Source organism: Nicotiana tabacum, chromosome 10 (genome assembly GCF_000715075.1).
Source record: "Nicotiana tabacum cultivar K326 chromosome 10, ASM71507v2, whole genome shotgun sequence".
Lineage (NCBI taxonomy): Eukaryota > Viridiplantae > Streptophyta > Magnoliopsida > Solanales > Solanaceae > Nicotiana > Nicotiana tabacum.
Window position 1 is genome coordinate 24,672,781 of NC_134089.1, and position 16,351 is coordinate 24,689,131.

The 16,351-nt window shown below is 35.1% G+C and overlaps 2 protein-coding genes across 3 annotated transcripts; both read left to right on the top strand.

The window, feature by feature from the left end:
• The first annotated feature begins 2,605 nt into the window (after positions 1 to 2,605).
• LOC142165032 (uncharacterized) lies at positions 2,606 to 3,154 on the top strand. Its single transcript, XM_075223678.1, has 2 exons — positions 2,606 to 2,996; positions 3,117 to 3,154. The coding sequence occupies exons 1-2, from the start codon at positions 2,606 to 2,608 to the stop codon at positions 3,152 to 3,154; spliced, it is 429 nt and encodes a 142-aa protein (XP_075079779.1).
• Positions 3,155 to 8,116: 4,962 nt separating this feature from the next.
• Positions 8,117 to 15,260, top strand: LOC107797363 (transcription factor MYB3R-3-like). Of its 2 annotated transcripts, none has more exons than XM_016620246.2 (9): positions 8,117 to 8,281; positions 8,775 to 8,937; positions 9,710 to 9,761; positions 10,080 to 10,137; positions 10,809 to 10,903; positions 11,015 to 11,118; positions 11,487 to 11,615; positions 12,802 to 13,786; positions 14,647 to 15,260. In XM_016620246.2, exons 2-9 carry the CDS (start codon positions 8,792 to 8,794, stop codon positions 14,659 to 14,661), a joined length of 1,584 nt encoding a protein of 527 aa, XP_016475732.1. In that variant the 5' UTR covers positions 8,117 to 8,281; positions 8,775 to 8,791; the 3' UTR covers positions 14,662 to 15,260. The 2 variants fall into 2 exon arrangements, with proteins under 2 accessions (XP_016475732.1, XP_016475731.1); XM_016620245.2 differs by having other exon boundaries at positions 14,854 to 15,260.
• The last annotated feature ends 1,091 nt before the right edge of the window (positions 15,261 to 16,351 follow it).

Here is a 16,351-nt window from a genome sequence, read left to right on the forward strand (position 1 = left end):
GTTTGAGTTTCCTAATGAGCCAGTTCGTGAGTGGAAAAGCAATATTGCTGAGCATCGAAGTAAATTTATTTCATACCTTAAGGCGAAGAAGATGATCACGAAGGGATGTCTCTATTATTTAGTCAGAGTCATTGACACAACTACGGAGGTAACAAGCATTCAGTCTGTGCCAGTTGTTAAAGAGTTTCTTGATGAGCTTCCGGGTATCCCACCAGATCGAATCATCGACTTTGGGATAGATGTGGTGCCAGATACTCAGCCGATATCTATTCCCCCATACCGAATGGCTCCAGTCGAATTAAGAGAATTGAAGGAGCAATTGAAAGATTTACTAGATAAAGGGTTTATTAGACCTAGTGTATCACCTTGGGGTGCGCCAGTGCTATTTGTGAAAAAGAAAGATGGTTCTTTGAGGATGTGTATTGACTACAGGCAACTTAACAAAGTGACCATCAAGAATAGGTACCCATTACCTCGGATAGACAACTTGTTTGACCAGTTGCAAGGAGAAAAGTTTTTTTCAAAGATTGATTTAAGGTCGGGGTATCATCAGTTGAAGATTCGAGATAAGGATATTCCCAAAACGGCCTTTTGGACCCGCTACGGACATTATGAATTTTGGGTGATGTCATTTGGACTAACAAATGCACCCGCGACCTTTATGGATCTAATTAATCGGGGTTTTAAACCAGTTCTTGATAGATTCGTGATTGTTTTCATTGATGACATATTAGTCTATTCGCGAAGTCAAGAGGAGCATGCCAATCATTTGAGAATAGTGTTGCAGACGCTTTTGGAGAATGAGTTATATGCCAAATTCTCTAAGTGTGAATTTTGGCTTGAATCTGTGGCATTCTTGGGTCATGTAGTATCTCGTGAAGGTATTAAGGTTGATCCTCAAAAGATTGAAGCGGTTAAGAGTTGGCCTCGACTAACTACACCAATGGAGATCCGCAGTTTCTTGGGATTAGCGGGTTATGATCGACAGTTTGTTGAAGGATTTTCTACTCTTGCATCTCCATTAACCAAGTTGACGCAGAAAGTAGCGAAGTTTTAGTGGTCGAATGCTTGTGAGAGAAGTTTTCAAAAGTTGAAGGCTACATTGACTATGGCGCCAATGTTGACATTGCCAACAGGTTTGGGTGACTTTATGGTTTACTATGATGCCTCTAGAGTTGGGTTAGGTTGTGTCTTGATGCAGAAAGGTAAGGTTATCTCTTATGCTTCTAGACAGTTGAAGATCCATGAGAAGAACTATCCAACCCATGACTTGGAACTTGCCGCGGTTTTTTTTGCTTTGAAAATCTGGTGGCATTACTTGTACGGTGAGCATTGTGAAGTATACACCGACCATAAAAGCTTGCAATATATATTCAAGTAGAGGGAATTAAACTTGAGGCAAAGGAGATGGTTAGAATTATTGAAGGATTATGATTTAAGCATTCATTACCATTCGGGAAAGGCGAATATGGTAGCCGACGTGCTAAGCCGAAAGTCAGGAGGTACCTTAGAACATTTACCAATAAGTAAAGAGCTTGCCGCTTGTGCCATAGCACGTTCCTCTCTTATTGAGCGTGTCAAGGCTAAGCAATTTGAAGATCCAAATTTGGTCAATATTCGAAATAGTGTAAAATCTAAAGAAATCCTTGCATTTTCTCTTGATGAGGATGGGATGTTGAAGATGAACGGTCGCTTATGCGTGCTAGATGTTGATGGGCTTCGTAATGAAATTATGGATGAGGCACACAGTTCGAGATATTCTATACATCCAGGGTCCACAAAAATGTACAAAGACTTGTGGGAGATCTATTGGTGGAATCGGATGAAGGAAAACATTTCGGACTTTGTGGCTAGATGTTTAAATTGCCAGCAAGTAAAGGCTGAGCATCAAAGAACTGGTGGGTTGGCTCAGAATATTGAGATTCGACTTTGGAAGTGGGAGATGATTAATATGGACTTTATTGTGGGGTTGCCTCGCACTCGCTTGAAGCATGACTCTATTTGGGTGATTGTAGACCAACTTACAAAGTCGGCGCATTTCTTATGAGTAAAGATGACTGACACAGCACCACATTATGCTAAGTTGTACTTGAAAGAAATTGTCCGACTTCACGGGATTCCAACTTCCATTATATCTGATAGAGGGGCCCAATTTACTGCTCATTTTTTGCAGTCCTTTCAAGAAGGATTGGGTACAAGTGTCAATTTGAGTACCGCTTTTCATCCACAGACTGACGGACAAGCTGAAAGAACTATTCAGACACTTGAGGATATGTTGCGGGCTTGTGTCCTTGATTTTGGTGGGAACTGGGATGAACACTTACCTCTGATCGAATTTGCCTATAATAATAGCTATCATGCTAGTATCTAGATAGCTTTGTATGAAGCTTTGTACGGACGACGTTATAGATCACATATTGGATGGTTTGAGCCGACAGAAGTAGGACTACTTGGTCCCGATCTTGTATATGATGCCTTAGAGAAGGTGGCTTTGATTCAATAACGGCTTAAGACTACACAAAGTCGGCAAAAAAGCTATATAGATGTACATCGACGTAAGTTGGAGTTCAAGGAGGGTGATCAAGTATTCTTGAAAGTATCACCAATGAAGGGCGTTATGAGATTTGGAAAGAAGGGAAAGCTAAGTCCTAGATTCATTGGCCCATATCATATCTTGAAAAAGATTGGGGAAGTAGCTTATAAGCTGGAGTTACCTGCATCGATGACTTTGGTTCATCCTGTTTTTCATGTATCGATGCTACGAGGGTATGTGCATGATCATGCTCACATCGTCTCACCAGAAAGAGTAGAAATAAATGACGGCTTAACTTATGACAAAGAACCTGTTGAGATTCTTGATAGGAAAGTATGTAGGTTGAGGACTAAAGACATAGCTTCAGTTAAAGTGTTATGGCGTAATCATGACATTGAGGAGGCTACTTGGGAGGCCGAGGAAGATATGAAAATTCGATATCTACACTTATTTGCAACTTCAGGTATGACCTTTTTTTTTTGAAATTTTGAGTTTAGAGTTTATTATAATTTACTTCCATGGGGCAAGTGATTGATTGATTTATCTATTGCACATGGTTGTTAGACTTGTCTTATGTTGATAGATTTAATTATTGTGATATTGGGAGAGGCTAAGTACTGATGTCCGGAGATATATGAAATCGCGGATACATTCATTAAGGTAGTTGTGTTGAGTTGAGCCATGTAAGGCCTTTTATATTGTATTCTTATAACTCGTTGTGAGGTTGGAATTGTGGGATAAGCCTATTAACGAAGGAAACTCTGCTGAAATTTTTTTTAAAAAAATTTAGAGAGTTAGTCAAATTTCAAAGCCTTAAAGAGTTAAGGAGTAAGCAAAAGGCTCGGAGATTACGTTTTTAGACTTTAACACGACAAGAAATTTACATTCGAGGACGAATGTTTCTAAGTGGGGGAGAATGTAAAGCCCCATAAATTCTTTTAGTTAACTCCTACTAATTTTGAGCTCGAGAATGCAATGTAATTAAATCCGAGCTACATGATTATTCGAGTGGAACAAAGTTATTAGAATTCTTAGGGACAATATCGATAGTTAATCATTGAATTAGTGGATGTTACAATGTCATCAAATGCATTTGGAGCATTTCAAGTTTCTATTCATAAGTGCTGAAATTTTGAGAATTCAATGGTATGTAACCAACTTGAAGAGTTGGAATTTAATAAGGAAAACAAGGATTTAAAATCCTAGTCTTCAGATGGCAACGAGAAAGGATTTAGAAAACTAGGAAAAGTGGTTGGCCAACAAAGAGACAAGTGGGGGACAATGGAATTAATTAAATAACAAGGATAAGGAAATAATATAAGTAATTATAAAAGACAAAAGCAAGTGGAAAATAGAATGATTAAAGTTGAAGATCAAAATATTGCTTCTGTGATTGAATAAATTAGAACCGAGTGAAGGCATGCAACTCAGCACCCGAAATTTAGAATCCACAGCTGAAGTTTTTGTAGGCATTTTGTAAAGGGGGAGATTATATTATATTTGACTTGGTCTTGGGGATTAGATAGAAGGAGCAGCTATTTTCCATTAATACATCTTTAAGGTAAGAATTAAATACCTTTCTTTGATAAATTTGATTCATTTATTACATCTCTTAACTCTTCAACATCGTGGGATTCATAGATTTTTGAAGATAATCTCAAGGACATTTCAAGAAACCCAAATCTTGAAACTTTTAGAGTTTGACAAAGAGGTAATTTCTTCACTCCAATCTTATGTACCATACTCCACGGGCGTAGTAGAGTATATTTATGAAGTTATATTTGTATTTAAACATCTATTCATAAAACCCTAGAAGCTAGTCTTGAAATTGAAAAGTTGGTTGGTAAGAATGATGAATAGTGATGGGTGTTGTTTGAACGATGTTATTTTGAGTTTATAGTGGAATGACTAGATTCCATAACAAGTTTAATGAATAAGTTGGAGTTAAAATTCAAGGATTGTCATTCAAATAATCAAATGAGGATTTTTGTTAAACTTACAAGATTAAATTTAAGTGTTAGACATTTAGTTGGTTTAGTAGGTATCGTTGTGATTCGTTCTTGAATTATGTGAGTTCGTATATGTAGATCGTGACTCATTGACGTTATTGGAACATTTGTGATAAGGTTGGAAGCATTTTGAGGTACGTTGAAACTTACTACCCTCAGAACTTTTCTCCAAACTCATATCGAAACACGATTAAACTGAGTTTCAAAATGTGAGTCCTAGCTTGTGGGGACGAGTGAGTTGGGATTTATTTTATCTTAATTGAAGAAAAAAAACTAAATAAATAAGGAATAGAACTTGTAGTATTTTGAAATGAAAATACATGAGTTGCAAAATATCTTGGATATAGCTATTCTCAAATAGTTGATTTGGCTATAAATATCATCATTGATAAATGTAAAGGTTTTGGGAGTTACTTAAATTCACCGAGATTGACCTTGGACATTTTTCCTCATTAGGTCATGAAACTACATGTGCCGGTGTAGGCGTAGAACCTACTTTACGATTGGGGACTACAACAGAGTACTTCCCATTAGGGGTACTATTGTGCTACTTTATTAGCATGGTTGAGTCGATTTGTGCGGCACAACGATGAGACGACCTGAGCAAGTAGGGTATATGATACTTGCCGCTATGTACATAACCTAGTTGACCTTCTTTCGTGTCGGTGATGGTATAGTGATCCTGGTAAATGAAAAATCTAACATGATTTTGCAAAGATCAATGATAAAGGAAGACTTTGAAATATGTTTTACCATATTATTTTATTGTACTTTTAAATTGTTAATTGATATGAATACTTCTTTCTTGATATCAATTATTATTGCATATCTTATGTCTTCTTAAATATCGTCCTATTTTCTTTTTGGGAAATGATTCATGATTCGTACTAGGCATGTGGAGCTTAGGCCTTTCGGCCACATTTGCATTTTCTATTTTCAGGGACTGGACATGAGTAACTTGGACCGCATGGATAGGGTAGCTCTACATTTTCCGTTGACGTTATTTGGTGAGACTCCACGCTTGTATTTGTGGAGGACTTTATTATATTAATATCCTTTTAAGCCACCGGGTTATGCCTTGACTGACTATTCCAGTTCGTGTCATAGAGATTTCATAGACAACAATAGTATTCATTTTGGGTTGTAATCCTATGGTTACTTGCATGGCGTGCATGAACGAAATTTTCTTTTATCTTTATGAAGCTTTGCCTTCAAAGGAAAATATTTACTTAAAGACATTATTCATGTTTTGTGTATATCTTAAAATGATTCAAACTGAAGAGCCTTTCGCATCCTCCTATTAAGAATATAGATGTGTATTAATCTATAGGATGGTTCACTCGGGTCGGATAGAATACCGGGTGCCGGTCACATAGTTTTAGGGCGTGACATTCACAGGTTTAAAATGCGTCATTAGTGTTTGCCCCGCTCAAGAAGACAAAAAGAGACAGTATATCAATACCATCATTAGAACCATAGGAAATGCATTTACTAAATATATTTATGAAAAAAGAGGTAAAAAGTTTGGCTTTACCAGCTATAATTTATGTTTAGCCTTGTGAAGAAATATTGAATGGTTGTGTCATATGTTATAGTAATAGCTACGAAATTGTTTATTAATAAATACTTCCAAATTGCTTTTTATTATGTATATATACTATTCGAGTTGGCAATGGTAAATGCAGATGTTGCTTACATTATAAAACTGCTTTTGCTCCCAGGGAAAAATTTACCCGCATGAGTATTTATACCAAATTGCATCAATTTACTATAGTTAAGTGATTTAATGAGGTGAAGATATTTATTTCCTCCGGTCAAGGGCAGCCCGACGAATTTTGTGATCTAAAGCCAAATTTTATGAGGGACCTTAACTTTTTAATTTTTTATTTATTTATTTGAAGTTTATTTTTTTTTAGCTTTTCTTAGATACAAAGTTATTAATGAATTTTTTTTAATCAGTAACTCCTAATAAGTATTTCTCAACTCACAATATAGCTAATCCATTTAACCTTTTATGTGACATTATTGTTCTTAGGTACGATTTTACCAATGTTAATTTTGAAAACTTCTTTCCGATGAAGCAACGGTAACATGAGTTATTAACATTATTCCATAAGAAATTTAGGCATTTGAAAAATCATTAAATCTTTTTATTTGATTAAATGTATCAATTAAACTGTTATCTTCTAATTGTACTATTTTCTTTAATACTTTTAATTTGGAAAATAAATTTAAACCATCAATATTTAATTGATAATTATGTTTTAAGGAACATGCAAGATTAAGGCAATATTCTTTAAAATTTTCAACATCTAGTGATCTTAGTTTTACTGCCAAATAGAAAAACAAAATTATTTTCATATGCTTTGAATTGTTCAAATCTATTTTGAAGTGAAAAAATAGCATTGTCTACTATGTATAAAAGTAATCAACTCTAAAGGACTCTTCAAAAGATTTTGAGATTTTATTATCAACATTCGCATCAAATTGTTACTTCCTATATATCACACGTTTCTTACGAAATTAGGGTTCGATATTCATTTCAAGTGCAATTTCCTTGGTAGAAATCATAGCAGTTGCAAATCCTTCTTCTCTATATTTGTTAAAAGAAACTTTACAGAATTTTTTTTTAAAATTATACATAATCTATTAGATGCTTACAAAAAATGGGGTCTCCACAAATATGGGGCCTAAAGCGGTTGTTTTACTTGTTTTATGGAAGGGCCGCCCCTGCCTCCAGTTCACTTAATTAATTTTTTGGTAGTTTTTGCATATATTAAGAAATCTACCTTTTAATATTAATTAATAATAAATTGACCGTATTAACCTTTATTGACTCTTTAATTTATTTATTGAAATATAACAAATACTTCAAGACTCTTTACTCCAAGGAAAACTCTGAAAAAAAAGTTAATTTCTTTTTGATATTTAAAAAAATTAAATATTGAGAATTACAAAAAAAAGGCCAAGAAATCTATTAAAATGGACCGGAGGAGTATTAATCAACTTTGATGAGGTAAAAGAAATTTATGTGCAAACACGTGTCATACATCTATTGATTTGGTATAAACACTCGATAAGTATATCTTGTTAAATCTCAATTTCTAATCTTTCCCATAAATACAATAACAAAAAATTCAGTGTAATCACAAGTGAAGTATGTGGAAGATAATATGTGCAGAAGCTGTTTCCGATAGACCCTCGACGATCTTTTCCGTAAATAATTTCCCTAAGTCCTATTAATCTATTAAATAACAGCCGTCACAATCATCCATCAATGAGACTGATCAACGGTTAAGAATTATCCATCACATACCAATTAAATCTGCACCGTCAATTCCCAATCTAACGGTCTAAAATTACCCGGGAATGGTAAACACCAAAGAACAAGTTCAACATTTATTAATCCCTCGAAGTGTGCCGTTTGATGTTCAAACTTTTGTCTCCTAACGTACCCATAAAACCGTTAACGCTGTTAGTCCACCTCATCAGTCCCTGCTTTCCCAAAGCTAAAAAACTTAACGTCTAACTAACGGCACCGTCAATAACCCCCCTTCATATATATTCGTTATGTACAAATAGTTTCTTTTAATATTATGAAAAGATTTACTTTTCTTTTTTGTGTTTCAACGGGCAAGATTTTTTTTTCTCAATTTCTCTCACTAATAACTCTTAGATTTTTTTCATTTTTTTGGGTTTCAAACGGTTTGCGTTTTAACTGAATTCCCGTCACTTAGAGGTTTGTTTACTGTTAGATTCTTGAAATTTCTTGTTAAAGTTTCGATTTTTATTCATTATTGACTGATTTTTAATCAATTCAGCTTTTATTTCATATTATTCTACTTGATTTTGGCTGATTTGAATTGGGTTTTGGTTATTTTTACTGTTGGATTCATGAAATTTGAAAATTTCTGTTTTTATTTATTATTGACTGTTTTCAAATCAATTTAAGGTTTTATTTCATCTTATTCAACTAGATTTTGGTTAATTTCAGATGGTTATAAAGTTTTGGTTTTTGTTTATTGAAATTTGATATAAAGATGGGTTTGTGGGATCTGGGCTTGTTTAAATTCCTAGTAATTGTGTTATAAATTTACTATATGGTTCATAATTAGGATTTTAAAGTTATACTTAGTTGGGGTTTTTGTTATCTTTGAATAGCTTTGAAGGTTTTTTTTATCAGTATGATGATTTTTCAATTGATTATGGTATTGAATTGGTCATTTATGAAGGTTATGGTAAGAGGAAAATGGCTGAATTGAAAGTAGAGGACTGTTGTACTGAGAATAAGCAATCAGCTGCTGCTTCTAACTCTTCAGTTTCTGAAAATAGTGCCAGTGTTACTTTAAGGTCACCGACAGTATCTAGCCCGACTCCTACATCACCAACTCATAGGTACTGTTGTTTTGACCTTGTTAAATATGTTTAGCTGGTTGATGACTAGAATTGCATATTGTAAAGTTGGTTCTTGATTTTGATTTTGATGTTCATATCTAATTTTAACAAACTTCATGATTATTTCTTTTAGTGTTGCGACTGAAAGTTTGGGATCTTCCAAAACGGTACCTATGTGCATTATGTTGTATAATAGTTAATTATCGTTTTCACGTTTTGGTTTAGATCATTTGTGGATAAGATTAGAACTAACTACGTCAACGTGAGCTTGCAAAGCATAGCCGGTTCTAAGTGTGGATAAAGGAGGAGGATTGTGGTAGAATGACAATCAGTAATCAGTGTATAATAGTTAAACTGTGATGAGTCCTTTGAATACTGAAGTTGAATATAGTAGAGCGGATGCGATGCGAGTGTTTGTATAGCCGAACCCCAATGAATTTGTAACGGTGTCATAGTTGATTGTTGTGAATAAGACTCAAACTGAGTGGAATACATTTTGGAGACATAAGAAAGTGACTGAACTGGAGAACATCATGGCCATATTAAGAAGAAGAGTTTTTACTGAAAATGTCCTGGTCAACAATATCTGTAGCTAAGTCTTTTCTTCCTTCTACTATTTCTTGCATCCCAACAAAAAAGCAAACTGACAATCACCTGAAGCGAATTACTCAATGATAGGATTCTATGATATTATGTATATTGTGCTAATTTTAGAGTTCGGAATGGATATTGAAAATTATTACTTTGTGCTTGTTTTGTGTGAATTTTGCAGGAGAACCTCTGGTCCAATTAGGCGAGCAAAGGGTGGTTGGACTCCTGAGGAGGTGAATAGAATTCCTTATATTTCCAGCAAATAATCTCTTCTGCAAGATAAATAGCTTAAAATATCCACTGTCAAGTTTTCGACAGTGGATACTACTGGTTGTTCTGGTAAAATGTAGAACACTGGAAAAGTTTGTTTTTGGTGTAATATGTTGGGCATGTTGAATTCTGATGCTTCTGTAACCCTCATGTATTATTGTTATTGTACACCAGTTTGAATTTCTTTATAATTGCTTCTTTTCTTTTAAATGGCAAGTTCAGCTTCTAGTTTTGCTTCTTGGAATTATGTCTTGATTAGATAAATATCTCCCCTGCCACAGGATGATACTTTGAAAAGGGCTGTCGCAGTTTTCAGAGGGAAATGTTGGAAAAAAATAGGTATTATTTCTTAGCTAGTCTCTTTGTTAGTTAGCAATTATGAATTAAACAATCTTGTGGCAACTTGTTTCACCTTGACCTGGGCAGATGTTTCAAAAACTGATAGGTGTCCAATGTGGAAATATTGCTATATGACATATATGATGGTCACATTCACTGTATTTGATCATTGCTGTGGTCTTATCATGAATATATTACCATTTACACTTTGCTGAATGTCTGTTGGGTGCTGTAATGCTCTTAGTGCATCTTTAATGACAAGCCAAGTCAATGTATTCATGTATGTTATTACTCATATATTCTGTTTTGTTTAGGTATAGGCATTTGTGCTGCAATTTGGATATCATCAGTCATCCTCTTCGTGCTTTTCTTTTCAAGCGAGGTTTTAGCCTTAATGTGGAATTTTGAATTTGGAGATAACAAAGGCTGGCAAATATCGAAATTCTTCAAAATAGATTTTCAGAACTTAGTTTTACTAGTTGGTATTAGGAAATTATAGCCTTGTTCCATCAAAGGGTACTTTAACTTTGATGAACTTTGAAGTCTTAATTTTTTTGACAAATATTTAAGACAGTCTACGTGGCTATCATCTTATGTATCATTTCCTGTTATTGGATTCATGTGGTAACATAGAAATGTGACTTTTGGTCAAAATATTGATTCACGTGCAGCTGAGTTCTTCCCAGATAGATCTGAAGTGCAATGCCTGCATCGATGGCAGAAGGTTCTCAATCCGGATCTTGTCAAAGGACCATGGACTCGGGAGGTTTGTTTGCTTTCCTACTTTAGTTGCCTTCTGCACTGGTAATCTTAATTGTGCTTCGACTATCTGGATGATTTCTGATGATTTTCAACTTTTACTGGTGTTTGCTGACAGGAGGATGATAAGATCATTGAACTGGTTGCCAAGTATGGGCCTATGAAATGGTCTGTCATAGCTAAATCATTGCCTGGTCGAATAGGAAAGCAATGTCGTGAGAGGTAGGATTCCATAGATTCCTGTATCAAATGAAGGTTGATCTCTGTTGTCTTATGACCAACTTTGTCTTCGGCCGCTGATCTATTACCAAATTAGTAAGAGTTGCTCTACTGATTTAGTACCAATTTTCCTTCTGTTAGCTGTAATTGCTATAGCTTCAGTAGTGCGTGTCTACCCATTCTGCAACCCTATACAAGTACCTGGTTTTTTCGTGAACTATTCTCTGGAAAGTCACAGTGAATTCTTCGTTTTCCTGTTCATTTTTAGGCACTAGTCCCATCTTCATTTGTCTTAAAGTTTGTCAAATGATAGAGTCCTACTATTTGTTTGATTGTGTTTAGTTAATGATTATTGCTTTAAATTTGATCAGGTGGCACAATCATTTGAATCCCAATATAAAAAAAGATGCTTGGACACTGGAGGAGGAACGAGCACTCATAGATGCTCATCGGATCCATGGTAACAAGTGGGCTGAAATTGCTAAGGTCCTGCCCGGAAGGTAATGAATTCAGCATAAAGATCAAATCTCTGTTGGTAGGTTCACAATAGTAGTAATCTAAAGGGAAAAATTAATAGTTTTTTCGTTCAGTAGAATAAAGAGAAAAGAGATCTGAATGGCTTCTTTATTTAAGCATTTCTATTAAAAATTACTGCTTCAATCCCGTTCTTTGAATATGATTTTCTCAAATATGTCTTAAATATTTTTGGCCTCTAAAAATTATAGTTTATAGTGCTTTTATGTAGTTTATAGTATGTATTTTCAAAGATCAAAGAATTGACATGCGCAATCACCCCAAGATTAGATGGTTTGGCTCTTGTGCACTGAAACCAGTCATTCTTTTGGGACTAGAGGGAACACAAAGAGTTCCTGAAGATTATAGGAGCAACTGCTCATCAGTTATTCTTCCTTTTTGCTCTAAAAATCCCAAGTAATTTTGATAGATAGGACACAATGGAGGAAAAAGATCCATATCGGTGATATCTACTAGTTGGGAGTAGGTTTTAAACTTGATAGAGAACTTCCAATACTATTATTATTATTACTACTATCATGAGTTGAGCTTAAATAGAGAAGTGAGTATCTATAACCGACCCCAACTTCTTTGAGACTGAGGCGTTAGACAGCGGCAAATGCATTTAACGTCCAGTGTGACTCAGGGCCATAGTCTATACTCTTAAGTGTGGTACTATTGCAAATCCATAGTTATGAGTTTATAAAGCACATTGTCACCTTTCGTTATTTTTCCTGCTATATTTTTACCCAAGATATGTTTACCTATAATAATAGTACTGAAACAATTAATAAAAGAGATACTTACTAGTGAGTATTTACATGCATATTTATTGATTTTGGATGTCATATTGACAGAAAACATATCATTCAAAACCATAAATCATTTGAATTATTTGGACATTTGGCTAGTGTTATCCATTGATAGCCTTCTATATGGGCTGTCTATGCTCAACGAGTAGACAAATATCATCCGCCTTGAGTTTGGCTTTTACAATGGCTAGCTATTGAAGTTAAAGCAAGACTTTTCTGCCAATCAACCTTTATAACAATATTATGTGTGTCCTCTATCATATTCTATAAAGGAATTTGCAAGAGTGTCGAATCAATTCATAGTACCCTATGTTTCTTGTTAACTGCAATTCTTGCTCATTCCGGGCCTAATTTTATACAGGACTGATAATGCAATCAAGAATCACTGGAATAGCTCTTTGAGGAAGAAATTAGACTTTTATTTAGCTACTGGAAACCTTCCACCTGCTACTAGGGATGGCCTGCAAAATGGTTGTAAGGACACTACTGAAACAGCTAAAGCTGAAGAGTCACTTGTAGCTTCATCAGGAACTGCAGATATGTGTAAAATAGTAAATGGATGGCAGGTCACAGAAATCAGTGCTTCAAATGGTGGTCCTCAAACTGAGTCCACTGATTCTGAAGTCGTCAGGTTGGAAGCTCAATCACCAGAAATAGATGCTATTCGACACATCAAACCAATTACAGAATCAGAAACCTTGTATGAAGGACGGAGAATAAATAGTGTTGTAGATCGACTAAAAGTTGTTGAAGCACCATTTCATTGTGAAATCCCTACATGTGGTACATTATACTATGAACCACCAACATCAGAAAGTTGTATTTCGCTGGATTCAGATCTTCTCAATATACGCTGGGCACAATGTGAATCTGATGCAAGTCCAAGCCCGTCACCAAATGGTTTCTTCACTCCACCTAGTACAAAGGGTAGTAGCCTATATGCACAAACCCCTGAATCCGTACTGAAAATTGCTGCTAGAAGCTTCCCGAATACGCCTTCCATATTAAGGAAGAGAAAGACTCAAGCTAAACTTTCCACACCAACTAATAAAATGGGGAAGTCAGACGGAGATTTCTGCAAGGACAAACCTACTGATGCGTGTGAAGAGATCCTTCCAAGGAATTCTTCCAATGGTATTGGGCTATACAACAGTCAAGCATTTAATGCCTCTCCTCCCTATCGATTAAGGTCTAAACGAACATCTATCTTCAAGTCTGTGGAGAAGCAGCTTGAATTTGCACTCAACAACGAGAAGCATGATACAAGTAATGGAATCAGTGAGTCGACTGTTAATGATATATCACATGCAGCCAAAGATTTTTCACAGTCAGCTAAGAAGGATACAGTAAGTTCCATCTTTTCCTTTTTCTTGTCATTCATTTTTGTCCTCTTGTTTTTGGATGAGTTGGGAGTTGGGTGGCTGGGGTGGAGCAACTAATTGCAATGGTAGCTATCCCTCTTTCTCCTTACACTAGGTTGTGTAGAATATCATGCCCTTTCCAAATGAAGAATTTTTTCCTCTTAACATTTTAGTGTCTTGAACTGACTTAAAAGTTAAGAATCTGTCTTCTGATACAGTTGATTGGATAAAACTTTGGATGTCAATACGCATGTCAAGTTTTTGAGAATAGGCAGGCATGTTACTAGCTACTAACCCGGTCCTTATAAAAAAAAATAGCCACAAATGCAGCATGTTGCCTTTCAAAGCTTGACGTTCTGAGGTGGTATTGATGCCAATTTCTTCATTGTCTAACTTAGAAAGGAATGGTATTGGAACAATTTATGGATGGGGATGTTGACAATGTAGGTAAAAAGGGCAAGGGTTCGATATCAAATTTTATGGCAATACGCAAAGCAGTTCCAAATAAATAAGGAATAGACAACCAGATAGACTACATTGAAACCAATCTGGATTGACGGAGATGTTGTGAGCAAAACATGGGGAAAAGGGGCAAAAACAGAAATTCTTGAAGTGCATCTCTTTAACACAAAACATCTTCTTATGTATCTAAAAGCATTTTATTTCCGATAGTATAATAGTTCACTTGACAACATGTTTAGTTAATTATCATGTAGTAGCCCTTTTTGGAGATGCTATACTAAACAAGAAGGGTCTAATTCCATTTCGGTAAATATAGTCAAGCGTAGATATGTCACTACAGTAAGTGAATGATATGTCACTTCTGGCACTTTCTTTACATGCAGTGGACATGCCCATAATTTTGTTTTAAGGACGTCACATCCAGATCCTCTATGCTGCTTCAGCTACTGGCATTACTAACAGAGTTTTCTGATATGTGACTGCCACATCTTCAGACAAACGGCATCTTACCTGTGTATTGCAAAATATGATTTACTCATGGATGGCCTTTTTCACAATTGGGTCTTTTATTTTTATTTTTGGTTGATTAGGATAAGAAGGTGGAATAAGTGCTGAACACATGCAATGTCTAACAGTGGCTGCTATAGGAAATGAAAGTTCAGAAGCAATCAGTAATGTCAGAAGAATTTTCGACACTTCTGGAAACGACACAAGACTCTATCTGCCATATAGAGTTTTGTTAGGTGTACAAAGATCTCTTCTCCTGCATCACAATTATGTGCAGGTTATTGACTATTGGTTATTCGTAGATGGTACAGGCGATTTCCATTATAGGTTGAAAGATTGTTAAAACTGCAATTGATTTGTATAGAACTGCTTTAAGTAGGTCTTCGGAATAGTTTCACATTGAAAATAGTTGCTTAATAAGAGCAGTTGTCTAGGGTATATCATAGTTCATACCATTCAGAAAGTAAGATTACCAACTTTTCTCGACTCATTTGATTCCTTCTCCTAATTTTCCCCCCTAAATATGGTGTATTTAGATAATCCTCAGTTTTAGTTCTTCGGATCTGTAGATTCTGAGATAGTTTATCATGTAGTAGGCTTTAAATGCCTTATCGCTGCTAGTTAACTCATACTGCAGTCTGCAGCCAGAAGTAACTCTTTTTACCCTCTTTTCTTGTGAAAATTTAAACGTTTATTGAACAGGAAAACTTTAAATGAAAGACCTCATCCAGCTTTTCCTGATGAGTGATGACACCTTTTCTTTTTCTTTTTTTTTTTTTTTTTTTTTGTGAATAACCTGATTAAACTTAGAGATATATGTTGCATCCTGGAACAGAAGATCCTATAAAAATGGGAAATGCCATGCGTTCAGTTTAAACTATTGATTTACGTAATAAGAATTAACCAACTAGATTTACGACGAAATCTAGAAATCAATTACTGATCCAATTTAAGTATCTCTACAGGATGATTGATTTCAATAGCTCCTAATATAGAAATATTGGCTGTAGAGATATATTAATATGAAAACAAAATTATTTCAAGCACCAATAAAATCAAAAGCGTCCCTTCTTTTCAAAGAGAGGAAGAAGGGTTATTTACATTTCATTTGATGGTCACAAAAATTAAAACTTAAGTTGTCTCCTACATTACCCCATAAAATGTAAAAGTATCGATGTAATTTCATAGTCATTCAATCTGAATGTCATAGTTTTCTATAGAGGAGCCATATTTTTTTTTTCAAATCGCTAAAGGTATAATTTATTGATGAAACAACAAGATTGTGCTGAATATGTACAACAGGAACCATATTTTTCTTTTTTGACAATCGATAAATCCCCTAAGACGGTAGTGCACAATTAGAAACTCGATGGATAATAAGCTGCACATCTACCTCCATTCAAATACCAGGCTAGGCTTTATTAGGAGCAGAGTTACTGGAGCCATATTTTTGTGCTTTCTGAAAACCTATTATTTTGAGTACAAAAAAATCCCGGATTCCCTCATGTATCCAATGGTTTTGTTAATAGATCAATGAGGCACGAAAGGGTTTGTTATTTTCCAAACATCTGTGCCAACAAG

Excerpts from the sequence above, each read along its gene's own strand:
- LOC142165032 (XM_075223678.1), top strand. The coding sequence starts at position 2,606 with ATGAAGGGCGTTATGAGATTTGGAAAGAAGGGAAAGCTAAGTCCTAGA. Across the intron at positions 2,997-3,116 it reads ACACTTATTTGCAACTTCAG|ATTTAATTATTGTGATATTG; the intron begins GTATGACCTTTT and ends TTATGTTGATAG.
- LOC107797363 (XM_016620245.2), top strand. The coding sequence starts at position 8,792 with ATGGCTGAATTGAAAGTAGAGGACTGTTGTACTGAGAATAAGCAATCA. Across the intron at positions 8,938-9,709 it reads CCTACATCACCAACTCATAG|GAGAACCTCTGGTCCAATTA; the intron begins GTACTGTTGTTT and ends TGAATTTTGCAG. Across the intron at positions 11,119-11,486 it reads GGAAAGCAATGTCGTGAGAG|GTGGCACAATCATTTGAATC; the intron begins GTAGGATTCCAT and ends AAATTTGATCAG.